This window comes from Vipera ursinii (assembly GCF_947247035.1).
Source record: "Vipera ursinii genome assembly, chromosome: 2".
NCBI classification, from domain to species: domain Eukaryota; kingdom Metazoa; phylum Chordata; class Lepidosauria; order Squamata; family Viperidae; genus Vipera; species Vipera ursinii.
In genome coordinates, this window is record NC_139513.1 from 221,713,447 (window position 1) to 221,729,390 (window position 15,944).

At 41.3% G+C, this 15,944-nt stretch overlaps 1 protein-coding gene across 2 annotated transcripts in view; it reads left to right on the top strand.

The window, feature by feature from the left end:
• PTPRD (protein tyrosine phosphatase receptor type D) overlaps positions 1-15,944 on the top strand; it is a gene marked incomplete at its 5' end in the record, with an annotated part of 318,231 nt that overhangs the window by 127,548 nt on the left and 174,739 nt on the right. For both annotated transcript variants that reach the window (XM_083352519.1, XM_083352520.1), the window contains 4 exons: positions 8,035-8,223; positions 10,238-10,255; positions 11,889-11,999; positions 15,573-15,842. In XM_083352519.1, coding sequence (XP_083208645.1) covers positions 8,035-8,223; positions 10,238-10,255; positions 11,889-11,999; positions 15,573-15,842 — 588 coding nt within the window. The remainder of the gene's footprint in view (positions 1-8,034; positions 8,224-10,237; positions 10,256-11,888; positions 12,000-15,572; positions 15,843-15,944) is intronic.

Genomic DNA, 15,944 nt, shown 5'->3' on the forward strand with positions numbered 1-15,944 from the left:
ATTTAATAAAATAGTGCATAGTCCATAGTCGTTATTGATCTTTTCTCCTGTTTCCTTTTGTTTTTGGAGAAAAATCAGTGTAAAAATAAATAAGGCCTTTATAATCAATGAGCAACTACTGAATGTGATTTCTAGACTATAACAGCAATATCTGAATACTGTTTTTGATTATTATTATAATTTAAATTCTGATCACACTTCTTAAATCAGATAAAGCTCTAGATTAGAGATTCTCATTATTTATGTTATACTCTTGAGAGGGCTCTGGCCTTATGTACATAAGTCAGCAGCTCTACATAACATCTTGAAACTACATATGATTTTGAAAGTAGAAATAATTTGAAAAACACCTCATCAGATCCAATTGGTGTTTGCTATAGTTTGCTGTGGAATTTAAATGGTAAAAACAGATTTTCTATTAACTAATAGGATTATAGTTTATGAAATTAAAGTTACAGTCTTTTAAATGCTCGTTTGGAAGCTGCAGTTGTGTTAATACAGTTGTGCTAATAAGGAGTCCAGGAGGTTAGGTGGGCTGACCTTAGATTCCAATTTAGATGAAAATAAACCAAAGGTATAACTTAATTGAGTCTATAGATAAAATATTCTTTGATCCAAGAAAGGTTTCTGTCAGTGGAAGACCTCCAAGGTCCGTTCCAGATCAATTCTGATTCTGAAATAAATGGTCATTTAATAACTGTTTGAATTTATATGGCATTGGAACTTTTACAGTGGAATTTCTGTCTGTTAATAAAACATCTTGCTATAACCCCCTAGTCATGTGATGAGGATATGGCTGCTTGGCAACCTGTTCACACTTAACAACTGGTTACCAAGTGTCCTGTGATCATGTGATCACCATTTGCAATCTTCTCTGCTGACTTCTGCTGAAAATCCATGGGAAAAACAGCAGAGAAGGTTGTAAGCTGCTGCTGTCTGCTGAGAGGACTTCCTCTCATCTCTGGGAGCTGCCTGCCAAGGAGAGCTCAGTCTCTATGGCTGGGGTAGAAATGGAGCTTAGATCCCAAAGACCTGAAAGCAGTGGGGTGTAGAAGCAGAGGTCAGATCCCAAACGTTTATGTTCTATTCCCATAGTCTACCAGAAAAGTTCCCTTCAACACACAGAGGGGAGCTGTATTCTGCAGGCAGCTCTTTCAGTCTGGTCAATTTCTCGACCCAGTAGAGCACTTAATGACCACAGCCAAAAATGCCAGGATTGTTGTCATTCAACAGAGTTGACATTTGAGTGTCTCACTTAACAAACACCTCACTCAATGACTGAGATTCCAGTCCCAGTTGTGGGTATAAGTCAAGAATTACCTGTACAGATTTTATCACAAGTAAGTTTCACTAAGTTTAGGAAACTTGTCTTCCTTGAAAGGGCACATAGCTTTGTATCTTTAACTGCTTATGAGAAACCAAATTATTTTGACCCTGCAGCAAAAATCTGCATAAGTTGGAAATACAGAGCTTCCATTTCTCCAGTGTTTTCACCTGTCACTGGAAGTTATAATTTATATCTTTAAATAAACAACATATCCTTGTAGGATACAAATTCTGAAAACCTTTAACTGCCTTCCCTTGGAAATGTTACCAGCATCAAATTTCTGGGTGTGCAGCTAACGAGTAGGCTGGCTTGGTCGCTCAACAGTGAGAAACTGGTGAAGCGGGCACAGCAGCACCTGCACTTTCTGCGTCGCATGAGAAAAGCTCATCTTCTTTCCCCTGTGCTGACCACTTTCTACAGGGGGACGATTGAGAGCATCCTGTTTATACAGCATCACAGTCTGGTTTGGAAGCATCACTGCCTCAGACAGGAAGGCGGTGCAGAGAGTGGTGAGGATGGCCGAAACAGTCATTTGCAGTTCCCTCCCTCCCATCCAGGACATAGCAGAGAAGCGTTGTTTGAATAGGGTCCGTAAGATTATCTGGGACACTACTCACCCTCTTCACAACCTGTTTTCCTTGTTACCTTCTGGGAGGAGGCTTCGTGATATCTGTAGCAGAACTTCCAGATTCAGCCATAGTTTCATTTCATACAGCACTAACCTTGTGAACTCTCAGGCTTCCTCCTTCCGTTATATATTCAAGATGGACAGTATTTAATATTTTATTGTTATGAATATGTAGGGGTGTGGGTTAGGGTTAGGGTTATGTTGTATACAGTATACATATGTTGTATACAGTATGTTTTAGGTGTGTGTCATGTATGTGTTTCACTTTGAGAGCGGGCAACTAAATTTCATTTTTTTTAAATCCCATTTATATCCCGCCCTTCTCCGAAGACTCAGGGCGGCTTACAATCTAAGCACAAATCAATGTGCTTAGCAATAGCCTTCATTCTATGTATATGCCTGCTTATTAGGGCTTTCGTCCCCCCCCCAGCGGCATTATTACAAAGTCAGCTTATTGCCCCCAACTGCAATATACTTCAAACTATAATGACAGCTGTCATAGGCCGCATTACGCGGCCGCACTGACAGCTGTCAAAGATAACACATGCGCAGTCGCTCCCGCGGCCTACAAGTACACGCGGCCGTTTGACAGCTGTCAAACGCCGCACATGCGCATTAAGCCGCAAACTGTCAAAACCGCAGCTAGCCCACAGCGGCAGCCGCGAGCTGTCAAAACTGACGCATGCGCAGTACCGGCGGCGAGCTGTCAAAGCTCCGACCGACCGCCAAAGCCAGCTGACGGGATTCCCTCCCTAGCTAACGCGCTCGCACTATCACTAGGGAGATTCCGACCTACAAGCTGACCCATTGGCCCTGTTCCTTGGCGGAAAAAACGCCCACTACTGATTTGCTGTCCCGTTTGACAGCTACCTATATAAGGCATGTTTTCTCCGTTCTGTCTTTTGTCCGGGCTGACTAAATAAACCTGTTAACGAAGACGCGTCTCCCTTGTCCTTCCTGCCGATAATCCACCTGGTGACGAGGATGGGATCCCGGTACTAGCTGATGTCACGGGCCAGGAGCGTTGCTGTCCGGTCAACTGCTGAAGTCACTAGCTAAGTCACCGACCGGACAAGCCAACCATCCAGGTGCCCGAAGTACCGCGGACCTGGAATGGCAAACCTAGGACACGTAAGGGAGTTCGACGTCCGGCACCCTGAAGGATGGGAGTCGCATTTGGGCCAGGTCGAGGGGTACCTCCTCGTGAATAAAATCACGGAGGACTGCCACAAGGCCGCCGCGCTCCTATGCCTTAGCGGGCCAGCGGTATACGACGTCGCCGTTGGCCTCTGCAGCCGGACCCGGTCGCCACCATACCGTATGCCGAGCTCACAGACCGCCTCAGCAAACACTTCATGCCAAGGCGGTCAGAACTGTATTGGCGGCTCTATTTCGCCCGACGGAAGCAGCAGCCAGGTGAAACCTCCACCGCTTTCATCGCAACCGTCAGGCACGCCGCCCGCAAGTGCCATTTCCCCGACCTGGAGGACCGAATCCGCGATCAAGTTATCGCCGGTCTCCAGAATGTGCGTCTGCAGAGGAAGCTTGTGGCAAAGCCCACAATGGACCTCGCAGAGCTCACGCTGGAGATAATGGCGTACGAGGACAGCCATCGCGACGAAACCGAGACGTTTGGCGAAAACTCAGGCAACTCCGTCCATCAGGCCAGGGAGCTCGACCAAGGGCCGCCGGAGCCCGAATCCGGGGTCGATGCTATCCTCTCCCGCTTCAACCGGATGGCCGCCGGCCGGGAAAAGAACCGCAACCAAGACCGACAGACGGCCCCCAACACGAAGAAATTGCAGACCAACACCAGGGCGAAGTGTGCCAGCTGTGGCGGAAGCCATGCTAGAGCTACCTGCAGGTTTAGGAACGCGAAGTGCCACGATTGTGGCAAGACCGGCCACATCCGATCAGCTTGTCGCAGCCTAAACCGGGAGACCCTCCACGATCTTGACGAGATTCCCGCAGGTAGAACTGCCCCTCCCCACCCTCCCATGGGAATTGTAGGGTCCGTATTTTCCCTAACTAAATCACCAGCGAACAACATCCCCCGAGCCAAGGTGAGAGCATGGGTCAAAATCCAGGGAATCCCCTGTGAAATGGAGGTCGACTCAGGATCCTCCGTTTCCATCCTGTCAGGGGACACCCTCCAAAAAATAGCTAGCAAAACCAATCACCGCATCCCCATCCAACCCTCCAAGGTTATGCTGGCAGACTTTCAAGGGGCACAAATAGATTTAAAGGGACAGGCCACCCTGAAGGTCGATTTTAAAAACTTCTCAGGACACTTAACAGCGCAAATAACAAAACAACCCAGAACCAACCTAATCGGATTAGACTGGTTCGAGGCATTAGGCATTCGCCTCGAAGGGACGAATCGTATTCACACCAATTCCCTAGAAAATATCTGCAAAAATTTTGCAGATGTATTTGATGGCTCGTTGGGAAAATACAACGGAGCCCCCATCGACCTCAAATTCAAACCGGAGATAGGACCAATCAGGATATAAGCTAGAAAAGTCCCTTTCGCCCTAAAACAAAAAATAGACAGGGAGCTAGACCGCTTACTTAAATTTGGTGTCATAGAACCCACTGACAGCGGAACGTGGGAAACCCCCATCGTGATACCTGTCAAACCCAATGGGGACGTGAGAATATGCGCGGACTATAAAGCGACCCTGAACCGCGCACTCAATCCCCACGCATACCCAGTCCCATCAGTAAGGGATGTCCTCTCAGAAATAGGCTCCGGTTCCATTTTTGCCAAATTGGACTTAGCACACGCTTTCCTCCAACTCCCAGTAACTAGGGAAACAGCAGATGCCCAAACCATAGTGACGCACAGGGGGGCGTTCAAAGTGAACCGCCTCCAATTCGGCATCTCTGTGGCACCTGGAATATTCCAGGAAGTCATGGAACGAACCCTCAAGGGCATCCCCGGAGTCTGCCCGTATTTTGATGACGTTCTCATCGCGGGCGACTCCACCCACTCACTAGCAACCAGACTCCACGAGGTCCTTACAAGGTTCAGGGCAGCTGGGCTAAAACTAAAACGGGAAAAATGCTCAATAGGAGTTCCCTCCACAGATTTCCTAGGGTACAGAATAGACAGCAAAGGCATTCACCCTACCAATGCCAAAATTCAAGCAATCCAAGCCGCACCCCCCCCCAAAATAAAACGGAGCTCCAGGCATTCCTAGGGCTCCTAAATTTTTACCACTCCTTCTTGCCCGGAAAAGCCACCATAGCGGAGCCACTCCATAGGCTTTTAGATAAAGGAGCCCCCTGGCAGTGGACCTCAGTTCAAAATGACAGTTTTAAAAAGCTAAAACAATTACTCTCTAGCGATACAACCATATCGCATTACAACGAAACTAAACCCTTATGCATCGCCTGCGATGCCTCACCTTATGGCATTGGGGCAGTCCTCAGCCACTCCCTTAACGATGGCTCGCAAGCCCCAATCGCTTATTACTCTAGGACCCTATCAAAACCCGAGTGCAACTATGCGCAAATAGATAAAGAAGCCTTGGCCATAGTAGCTGGAATTAAAAAATTCCACGATTACCTTTATGGCAGACCCTTTACAATTTATACAGATCACAAACCCCTCCTAGGCATATTCACATGGGACCGCCAAACCCCGCAAATTTTGTCCCCGCGAATGCTACGCTGGACTACATTTCTATCCGCTTATTCCTTTAAATTAGTCTACAAACCCGGAAAGGAAATGTCCCACGCTGACGGCCTCAGCAGGCTCCCACTGCCTCAAATAGACCCTGACCCAGCCCCAGCCGGCCATGTCCTGGCTATACAAGAACTGTCGGAGTGCCCAGTAACAGCAACCGACATCGCACACGCCACAAGCAGGGACCCCACCCTCAGCAGGGTACTCTCATGGGTCACATCAGGATGGCAATCATCCTGCCCCTGCCCCCTCATCCAACCATATTTTACGAAACGCCACGAGCTTTCCACCCATTTAGGCTGCATCCTCTGGGGATGCAGAGTGATAGTCCCAACATGCCACAGAACCAAAGTTTTACAAACACTCCACGAGGGCCACCCGGGCATCTCTAAAATGAAGGCTCTGGCACGTAGTTATGTTTGGTGGCCATCCTTAGACAAAGACATCGAGCAGCACGTAGCCGGCTGCTATCTCTGCCAGCAAACCAGACCCGCCCCACCCCACGCCCCAGTTCACAAGTGGGAAATCACATCCAACCCCTGGTCCCGCATACACCTCGATTTTGTCGGACCATTCCAGGGCCAAACCTTTTTGATTATTGTAGATAGCTACTCTAAATGGCTGGAGGTTCTCCCGGTTTCAAGCACCACCTCAACTGCCACCATTCAAGCTTTAAGGGGAGTCTTTGCAACCCATGGTCTTCCAGACGTAATAATTACTGACAATGGACCTCAATTTACCTCCCGTGACTTCCAGATCTTCACGAGGAGGAACTGTATTAGGCACGCAACATCGGCCCCGTTCCACCCGTCCAGTAATGGCCTCGCAGAGGTCATGGTGAAGACCACTAAAGACTCTCTGCGCAGACTGGTCGTCGGAAACTGGCACCGTCGCCTCGCCCGCTTCCTCCTCGCACACCACACCACCCCCATCTCCACCACCGGGAAATCTCCAGCAGAACTAAGATGGGGCCGCCGGCTGGTAACCCGCCTTGACAGACTGCACCCAGACAGGCCAGCGGCAGAAAACACAAACAGCCTGCCACGCAAAACATTCAAGCAGGGACAAAATGTCTGGGCCCGAAATTATGGGGGAAGGGATAAATGGACACAAGGGGTGGTTATCGAACAAACCGGCCCCTTGTCTTACACCATCAATGCTGGCGGGGGACTCACACTACGGAGACATGCAGATCAACTCCGACCCAGGTCACCCCCCAACACCTCCACGCCAGAAACAGCGGTGGAAACCCCCGCACCCCCAGCACCGTTCACCCAGAGGATATCCCTGCTCCTGCCGATCTCCCTCCTATCACCCCCGAGGAAGCCCCCGCAACAGTAGAAAAACCTTCACCTCGCAGATCCACTCGACAGAAGAGGCCGCCAGCATACTTGTCGGATTTTGAATGGGCCGGAAGTGCGCCAACAAGTTCCAACACCAGTTAGAAGTTAATTCAAGTTACTTGTTCAGTTCAAGGGGGGGGAAAGGGGTGCAATATACTTCAAACTATAATGACAGCTGTCATAGGCCGCATTACGCAGCCGCACTGACAGCTGTCAAAGATAACACATGCGCAGTCGCTCCCGCGGCCTACAAGTACACGCGGCCGTTTGACAGCTGTCAAACGCTGCGCATGCGCATTAAGCCGCAAACTGTCAAAACCGCGGCTAGCCCACAGCGGCAGCCGCGAGCTGTCAAAACTGACGCATGTGCAGTACCGGCGGCGAGCTGTCAAAGCTCCGACCGCCCGCCAAAACCAGCTGACGGGATTCCCTCCCTAGCTAACGCGCTCGCACTATCACTAGGGAGATTCCGACCTACAAACTGGCCCATTGGCCCTGTTTCTTGGCGGAAAAAACGCCCACTGCTGATTTGCTGTCCCGTTTGACAGCTACCTATATAAGGCATGTTTTCTCCGTTCTGTCTTTTGTCCGGGCTGACTAAATAAACCTGTTAACGAAGACGCGTCTCCCTTGTCCTTCCTGCCGATAATCCACCAACAATCTGGGTCCTCATTTTACCTACCTCAGAAGGATGGAAGGCTAAGTCAACCTTGAGCCTGGTGGGATGCGAACCTGCACTAATTGCAGGCAGCTGGTGTTACTTAAGGAGGCATTAGCCCACTGCTCCACCAAGGTGTGCCGTTGTGCCCACAGTAAAAAATGACAATAAAGATTATCTTATCTTATTATCCTATCCAATTAACAAGAATAGAATTAGAGCTGGAATTATTTTGGTTCATGATTCAGGGCAACCCTATCACCCTTTATAGAAAAAAACTGAAAATTTGATTAAAAATAGGCCTGAAATACACAGAATCTGAAATGCTGTAAAAGAGATGAGGTTCATAATAAAAATTATATAAACTGCATTCTATTTTCTTTCTAGAGGATCAAATTCCACGTGGTTTTCCCACCATTGACATGGGACCACAGTTAAAGGTGGTTGAGCGCACTCGAACAGCCACTATGTTATGTGCAGCCAGCGGCAATCCTGATCCAGAAATAACCTGGTTCAAAGATTTTTTACCTGTAGATACAAGCAACAACAATGGACGCATTAAGCAATTACGATCAGGTAAGGTGTTGTTACTGTTTTCAGTACTGTTTTAATGCCTAAAATAATTTTTTCCTGGATTTTATTTTATTTTATTTTATTTTTTGCTGTTTCTGTTTTTTTTCTTTTTTATGTGTTTGTTTTATTTTTTTTGGCCGTGATTTATTCCTTCTCTTTTTTATGTTGTTGAGCGTGATGTCCATGTGTGTCTTGTAGCCATAGTCTGTTTCCAGAATTTCCATAGTCTGTTTCCAGAATGTTTTGCAGCTTCTGTTTATTCCACATTACTCACTGCTGTGACTGTAGTTTCAATTTTTTTGTTGTTTTCTTTACTGCTTTTCAGCAGTATTTGAGAGATCCATTTTCTCTTCTACCTTTATCTATTATTACTATTATTACTATTATTATTATTATTATTATTATTATTATTATTATTATTATTATTGTTATTATTATTCAGCATTGGACTTAAGGATATGCAAGGAGTACCAATGGTTATTCTCATCCAACCCAAATTTGTCATTTTTGATGTTTAAAATACTATATAACAATTGTGTTTTATGAGCTGTTTTCAATGTTTGAAATTCACCAAAGATTAGCCAGTTGGGACATATCTTTCTACCATCCACCGATACATGAAACACATTACTTTATTTTTAACCGACATTTTAAAAACTCAAACAAACTGCCGCTACAACGATAATAACTATCCTTGGGATATCCTTTGAAAGGAGAGATTATTATTGTTATTATTATTATTATTATGAATTGGCTAAAAGTTTTCTGATGCATCGAGCCACAGTAGTGATTCTGAAACTTCCATAGTATTACAGTATCTGGATCTACAGAAGTCTGCTTTTCGTGTAGAGTCCAGCTTTTTTCTTCCCTCGTTTCCCTACCAGATGGAATACCTCATTATCCATATGCAGCTTCATAACAATGTAACTAATGTTTATAAGTTGTATGCTTTTCCTCATATAAAATATATCATATAAGGGATGGAAAATGTAACAAGCTGCTTACTTCAGAAATAATAATGCTATAAAATCAGTTGATTCCCAGAACGTTTACCTTTCTGACCGGTCCTGTGATGTTAAACCGTCTTGTTAACCAACTTCTATGCTTGTTATAAGCAGAACTGTGTAGAGTAAACCTCTTTTAATGTAAAGCTAGAAGTAATTTTCACATGTGACATAGATTCTTTAATATATAAAGATTTAACTTGAAAGATTTTGTACCAAATAATATTTTTATGCTGTCTCTCTTCTCTCCGTATTTAAATCTCCAGAATCTATTGGTAAGTGCTTAGTTCTGAAGCGCACTTCACCCCCACTAATTTTCATATGCAGAATACTATAATTATGGTATTATAATGCTTATTATTACTCTTAAAATGCATGGCATGCATTTTACTAACAGGATAGTCACCAGACATGTGATAGTAGTGCACACACAATCCTTCACAGAAATGTTGTTGTATAGAAACGCACAGTGAGAAAGAACAAAACACAAATGTCACGTAGAGATAGCAAAGTAAGTGAAAAAAGAATCCAAAATAAACTCAGTGCTTATTTTATAATCTTTAGTATAACCGCTTTCCCCATCTTTCTGTTTCTGTTTTTCTCTCTCTTTCTCCAGTATCTTTCCCTCTTTTTCTTCCCAGTTTCTCTTCCTAAACTGTTATTATTAACTGTAGAATTATAAAGATTTTTTAAGGATTTCAGACATATATAAGATACTTTATTCCTCAATAATTCAAAGTCTAAGTTTTGTATGAATGAAGGAAGTCCCCTGCCCCTGTCACCTCACCCCACTTCCAAAGATGATGGCTTACCCATTTTGGTATACTATTTTTTTATAATCTAATTATTATGCCTAAATATATTCCTGTTTTGACAGTATAAAAAAGACTCCTTTAAGTCCATATTTAATTCTGTAACTTTAATTTGATTCTTCTTCCAAAGCCCTAGCCTCCTTCTTCTCGTACTAATGCTTCTTCTTTCTAATCTTATTTGCATTCATATTATCTACCCAGGTGGTACACCAATAAGAGGTAAGATTGCTGAACTAACGTTCACAGAATGATCTTATTCTTTCTGTCCTCCCATCCCTTTCATTATTGTCATTTTTTAAAAAATAAATGCATAATCTAAATCAGTCATCATATTTATTTCTTCCTTTTGTCCTATTTAGTTATGGTCAGTGACTTTCATCTTGTGATTTTTTTTCCCCCGACATATTTTTCACCTTCCATTTAAAAATGTGTTTTTTCTGTTTATTCTTTCTTTTTGAAAAAAATGTTTGTTATTTTGTGATATGCTTCAAAGAAAGCATATCCAGGTCTTAAGGCCACAACCCAGTCACAGCGTATCATTTGTCCCTCTTTTTATTTTTTCTTCTTTTTCTACCTTTTTTTTCTTTCCTTCTTCTTTTTTTTTTGGTCCAACTGGAGCAAAAAAAAAAAGATCATTTTTTTTCTTCCTTAGCTGTTCTTTTTTTTTTTTTGGACCAAGCCAAGATGGTCTGGAGAACAGTTGCAGACATGCAGAAGACAACAAGGAATATCTTCTTTTTAACTTTTGTCTTTAAAAAGGGTTTCTTTTTTTCTTTTTGTTCCAAGTAGACTTTTTTTCCTTTTAAATTCAATTATATATTTATATATAAACACATTCTTCTTCCTAATACAATATGTGTATTTTTTTCTTGGATTGACTCTTCAATGGATTTTTCGATCCTTCTGATCTTCAGGCTTTGAAAATTGAAATGTTGATAACTGAGTATTCTTAATGGTATGTGGTATTGCTGGGTTTTAATCATTCTATAAACATTGTCCATGTCTTTTGTCATTCTTGTTTTGTATTTTTCTTGGGTTTTGTGACACCACACTGCTAATCCCAGTTGTGGATTTTGATGGGTGTCTTGGGGGGGGCCACTCCGAGGTCCTCAGCAGTGGTTGGTTGCTTCTTCTTTGTTTATTTTTTAAACTTTTTTTCTTTTTTTCTTCTTTTTTTGGTGCCTTCTAATTCAATCCTCTTGTTTTTCAGCAAATGCACTAAAAGATCGTAAATTGTAGCTGAATGTGTTTCTTTTTCTTACAAATCTGCATGTCTTTAAGGGAGTTTTGTTTCTTTTGATTACTATAAATAACTAATTTGTTTCCTTTTTCACTTCAAGCAGCCTTTTTTTTGTACTTGCTGCTCATTTTTGGGCTTCTTCAGAAGAAGATTTTCTTGAAATCCATCTTGCCCTTTTTTGCCAAGTTCCACGCTTTTGTATTACTTTTACCACACACACACAAAAAAAGTGGAATTTAGTAAAACCAAATGTGATGACCCGATAACCTAATCTCCTTTGTTTTATTTTAAAGCCATACCTCCTTGAAGCAGTCTCACCCATCTTCATTTTAATAGTCTGGGAGAAAAAAGTATTATGCTAGAGAATTGTTTGCCAAATGCAGATTGTTTTCCTGTTTTAGTATTGATGGTGTGAAAAAAATAATCTCCTTGTTTTTTTCATCACATCATATATATTTTTTTTGTCTGTGTTACCTTAGCGAGAAAATGAACCGACGTTGAGTGGACCTTCGCTTACAGGGGTTTTCATTATTGTTAAGCGGTGTATTGTTAGGAGTTTAAAAAACTTTCCTGTTGACGATCCCTTTGGGAATATATTTTATATCCATACAGGTGCCCTCCAAATCGAATTGAGTGAAGAATCTGACCAAGGCAAATATGAGTGTGTTGCAACCAACAGTGCGGGTACTCGCTATTCTGCCCCTGCCAATCTTTATGTCAGAGGTAGGAATGACATAACCCTGGCATCAACCCTTCGTTCAGGCTCAAGGGTGATAAGATTCTCTTGAGGTTTATCTTTTAGCAACTTGTAGTATTCAAGGCATTATGGGAAAACCTAGCAGTAAGAGAAATGGTCTAAAAGTTTAGTGGAAAACTTTGGGGAAAAGAGAAAGGCACCATTGACTCTAATATCTCCCTGTGATTTAAAGGTTGTAAGTATATTTGTATTTTTTTACAGTTTGACCTTTCCTCCATTGGCTAGTTACCTGAACGTTGTATTAATTGGCGATTTTTTTTCCTATTGTTTTTTTTCCTTTCCTTTATTTTGGTGCATTTAAATTCCCAGTATTATTGCTTGCTGTGAAACTAATTTAACTGTAATTGAAACACAAAGTACTGGGGTATGTTTCCTTGTGATCTCTGTTAAAAGGGGAAAAAATTAGTTTGAAAATTCTTAGGGAAAAAGACCCTGGTGTTTTCCTTTTCTGTCAACACTTCCCCCCATATATTCAATATTTAATTTGAAATATTAACTGAAGTACGGTATGTAATCTGTAACTATGTATGAATGAACTACCTGTTCTTTGAATTTTTCTTTAAAAAGAGGAAGAAAGGGGAGGAAACTGACATAATTTTAATAGATAGGAAATGGTGATCCATGTAAGCATTATTTTTTAAAAAAAAATCCATGGAAGCATTCCCTTTTGTATCTTCTTGGCATAATTTACATTAGCTGAGTCTTTAACAGCTTTCTGCAGAGTGAGAGTGCTAAATGAAAGAGTGGATTAGAAAGGCAAAGGGGTGTTTTTTTTTTTGTTTAAAACATACAGTTTTAACTCTTGACATTGTCTGGGGGTTATAATATACAACTTCCTCAAAAATATTTATGGTTTAATTTGGAGGGCAGAAAAGGTTCAGAAATGATTATGGCCTTCTTAGAAAGCTACCTAATCCTTTCCCTTTTGAAAATATTATACTGCATGAGGCATGTGTGCCATTGTTATCTGAAGGGATTTTTCTTTCTTTCTTTCTTTCAAATAATGCTAATTTCTAACACCGTAATACCTGTGAAAAATTGCTAACAGAACTGAGGTAGGAAGGTTTGACTAGAACAAGTAAAAGATGTTCAAGTAGCCATTTTGAAAGCCTTGATATGGCCTTTTTACTCTCTCTGTGTTTCCCTTGTTTTTCTCCTTTCCTCATTTCATTGTGTTCTGCATCAAACCCCCTACATCCCTCAGAGCTGCGAGAAGGTTGGTGTGTTTTTTTACTTTTTTACCCACCTTACAAAATGATTAATTAAACCAGTAACAAAGAATACAAATGAAATGAATGTAGTTGCATTGTGGCCTTTTTATTTATTTTTTTTAAGTTAGTGTTAACTTTAAAGCAGAGAATGCCCTGGTCATGGCTTTTAATGTGTGATGGTATCTTGATTGTTGTGCATGGTCAAAGAAGAAGAAGAAAGTCTGGATGCATGACCAACAGCGGTAATACTCCTGAATGCTTAAGGCCTTGCCAATTTGGTCAGTGTTCCTGCTTTTTCCTCCCTTCTTCCAGTTTTCTTTCCTCTTCTTTTATTGTTGTCGATGCCTGCTGATCCAGGAATGACTTTCTGCAATTAATTGCTCCTCCAAACACTCCTTAAAGCATGAAGACTAAAACTTCTCAGGTGTTTTAGTTTTGTTTTAAAAACAAAGCAAAACTCTCTCCCTTCCCCCCCCCCTCCAAAAAAATTACTCTGTTTGGGATTACAGAGTCTGCACTGCCTGTCACTTGCTTGTGTAACTTTTCATCAATTGGCTGTTAAAGGCATGTTTGGCTCCTTCTTCTCCTTGTGCCCTTCCCATTCACTTGCGAGGCCATCAGAGTAAGCCTCTTTCATGTCTGTAGACATTTATTTATTCAATCCAGTAGGAAGGTTGGAATTAAAGAAATGTATGTCTGGAGCTTATGGTCTTGACCCAGCTAAGGTTTTTTTTCCCCCTATAGAAATAAATAAAAACATCCCCATAGCCCCCCACTGTTAATAATAAGACTGTCAATAATAAGGTGTCAATTTCTCTCAGTCAGGACCACATTGATTGCATTTATCACTGAGCGGTACAATTTAGCTTCGTATCTAAAAAGCTGGCATAATAAAGGATGTAGTATTTTGTAGAATAAAAGGCCTCAATTTGTTGCTTCTCCTTTTTCAACACTTGCAATATACAAATGTAACATACAGAATAAATGAAGCAGGAACACTGATTCTTAATCATTTTCTTGCTGTTGTGCTTTGCTTAAATACCGATTACTTTGTTAATGCAATACCTTGTTGCTATGTATTGTAGATACTAATATCCCTCATTTTGTACACATAGAACTGCTTTTAACATTATCCTTAATCCTGGCAATTTATTTTTCTTTCCCTTTTATGTGAAAACTATGGAATCTGGAATGCTTTACTGTTATCCTTCTTCACCACCATAACTTGCTTCGTAACAACCTTAGGCTAAATCCAGTACCTTCCTACTTCTTACCTTATCTCCTTAAAAACCCTATTTGTTTCAAATTACCATATCCTCGCATTGTAAAGGTGATCTTCACTGTCTTAGTACGTTTCCCTCCAATCCTTTAATTAGTTTTATTTACTAATAAAAGTTTCCCTTTCCTGAGCATGATTCCTTTTAAACTGTGTCACTTGCTTGTCTGCATGATCAAATCCAGAATTCATACTGGCTTTGCCTTGTTTCTTCTCCTATGATTTATTTATATATATATATATATATATATATATATATATATATATATATATATATGTATGTATGTATGTATGTATGTATGTATGTATGTATATGTATGTATGTATGTATATATATATATGTATGTATGTATATATGTATATATGTATATGTATACATTTGTATACATGTATATATACATGTATGTATGTGTGTGCCTGTACACACACACACACACACACACACACACACACACACACACACACACACACACATATATATATATATATATATATATATATATATATATATATATGTTTTCCTATGTTTGTTTCAGTGTCAATGTGAGGTCTTGAGGCTGCATCCACTTTTGGGTCTGAAAGCAAATCAGAGTTGTATTTTCAGTGTACTGTAGGTGATGTGTTCCAAGGCTCTGATGTGATGCAACACATTTTTTATATCAGTTAGCTGGAAGTGTACAGCACTGAAGTTGATTTTAATACTCAACTCAAGCATGCTGTCAGCTTTCCAGTTTTTTCTATAAATATATGTATAAAGAATAGAGATGTATATGTATGTGTATGTGTGTATTGATGTTTATGTATTGGTAGTGTATAGTTATTTGTCGATCTCCACTAAGTATTAAAAATAGTATGAACGTGCTATAAGTTAATGATTACATGTATAAAGAATTAATTTTATGTACAAATATATCACTTTAGTTTTCTTTTTCTGAGTTAAGAATACCAATTAGTACTTTAAATTGTGTTTATATATGCATGGAGTCTTGTGTGGAAGCTCTAAGTTCCCAGTTTTTATATGGGTCATTAGTTTTATTTGTGCTTCTTTGTAGTTCGCCGGGTCCCACCAAGATTCTCAATCCCTCCCACCAACCATGAAATTATGCCTGGAGGAAGTGTTAACATCACCTGTGTTGCTGTGGGGTCACCAATGCCATATGTAAAATGGATGCTGGGAGCTGAAGATCTGACACCAGAAGATGACATGCCAATTGGAAGGAATGTCCTAGAGCTCAATGATGTTAGGCAGTCTGCTAATTATACTTGTGTGGCCATGTCCACTCTTGGTGTTATAGAAGCAATAGCACAGATAACTGTAAAAGGTACGACACATTTAACTTTCCTTTCTTGAAAAAAAGTTTCACTAGTAACCCACAATTTTGCAAAGAAGTTTTTTTTACTGATCAATTATACATACACATAGG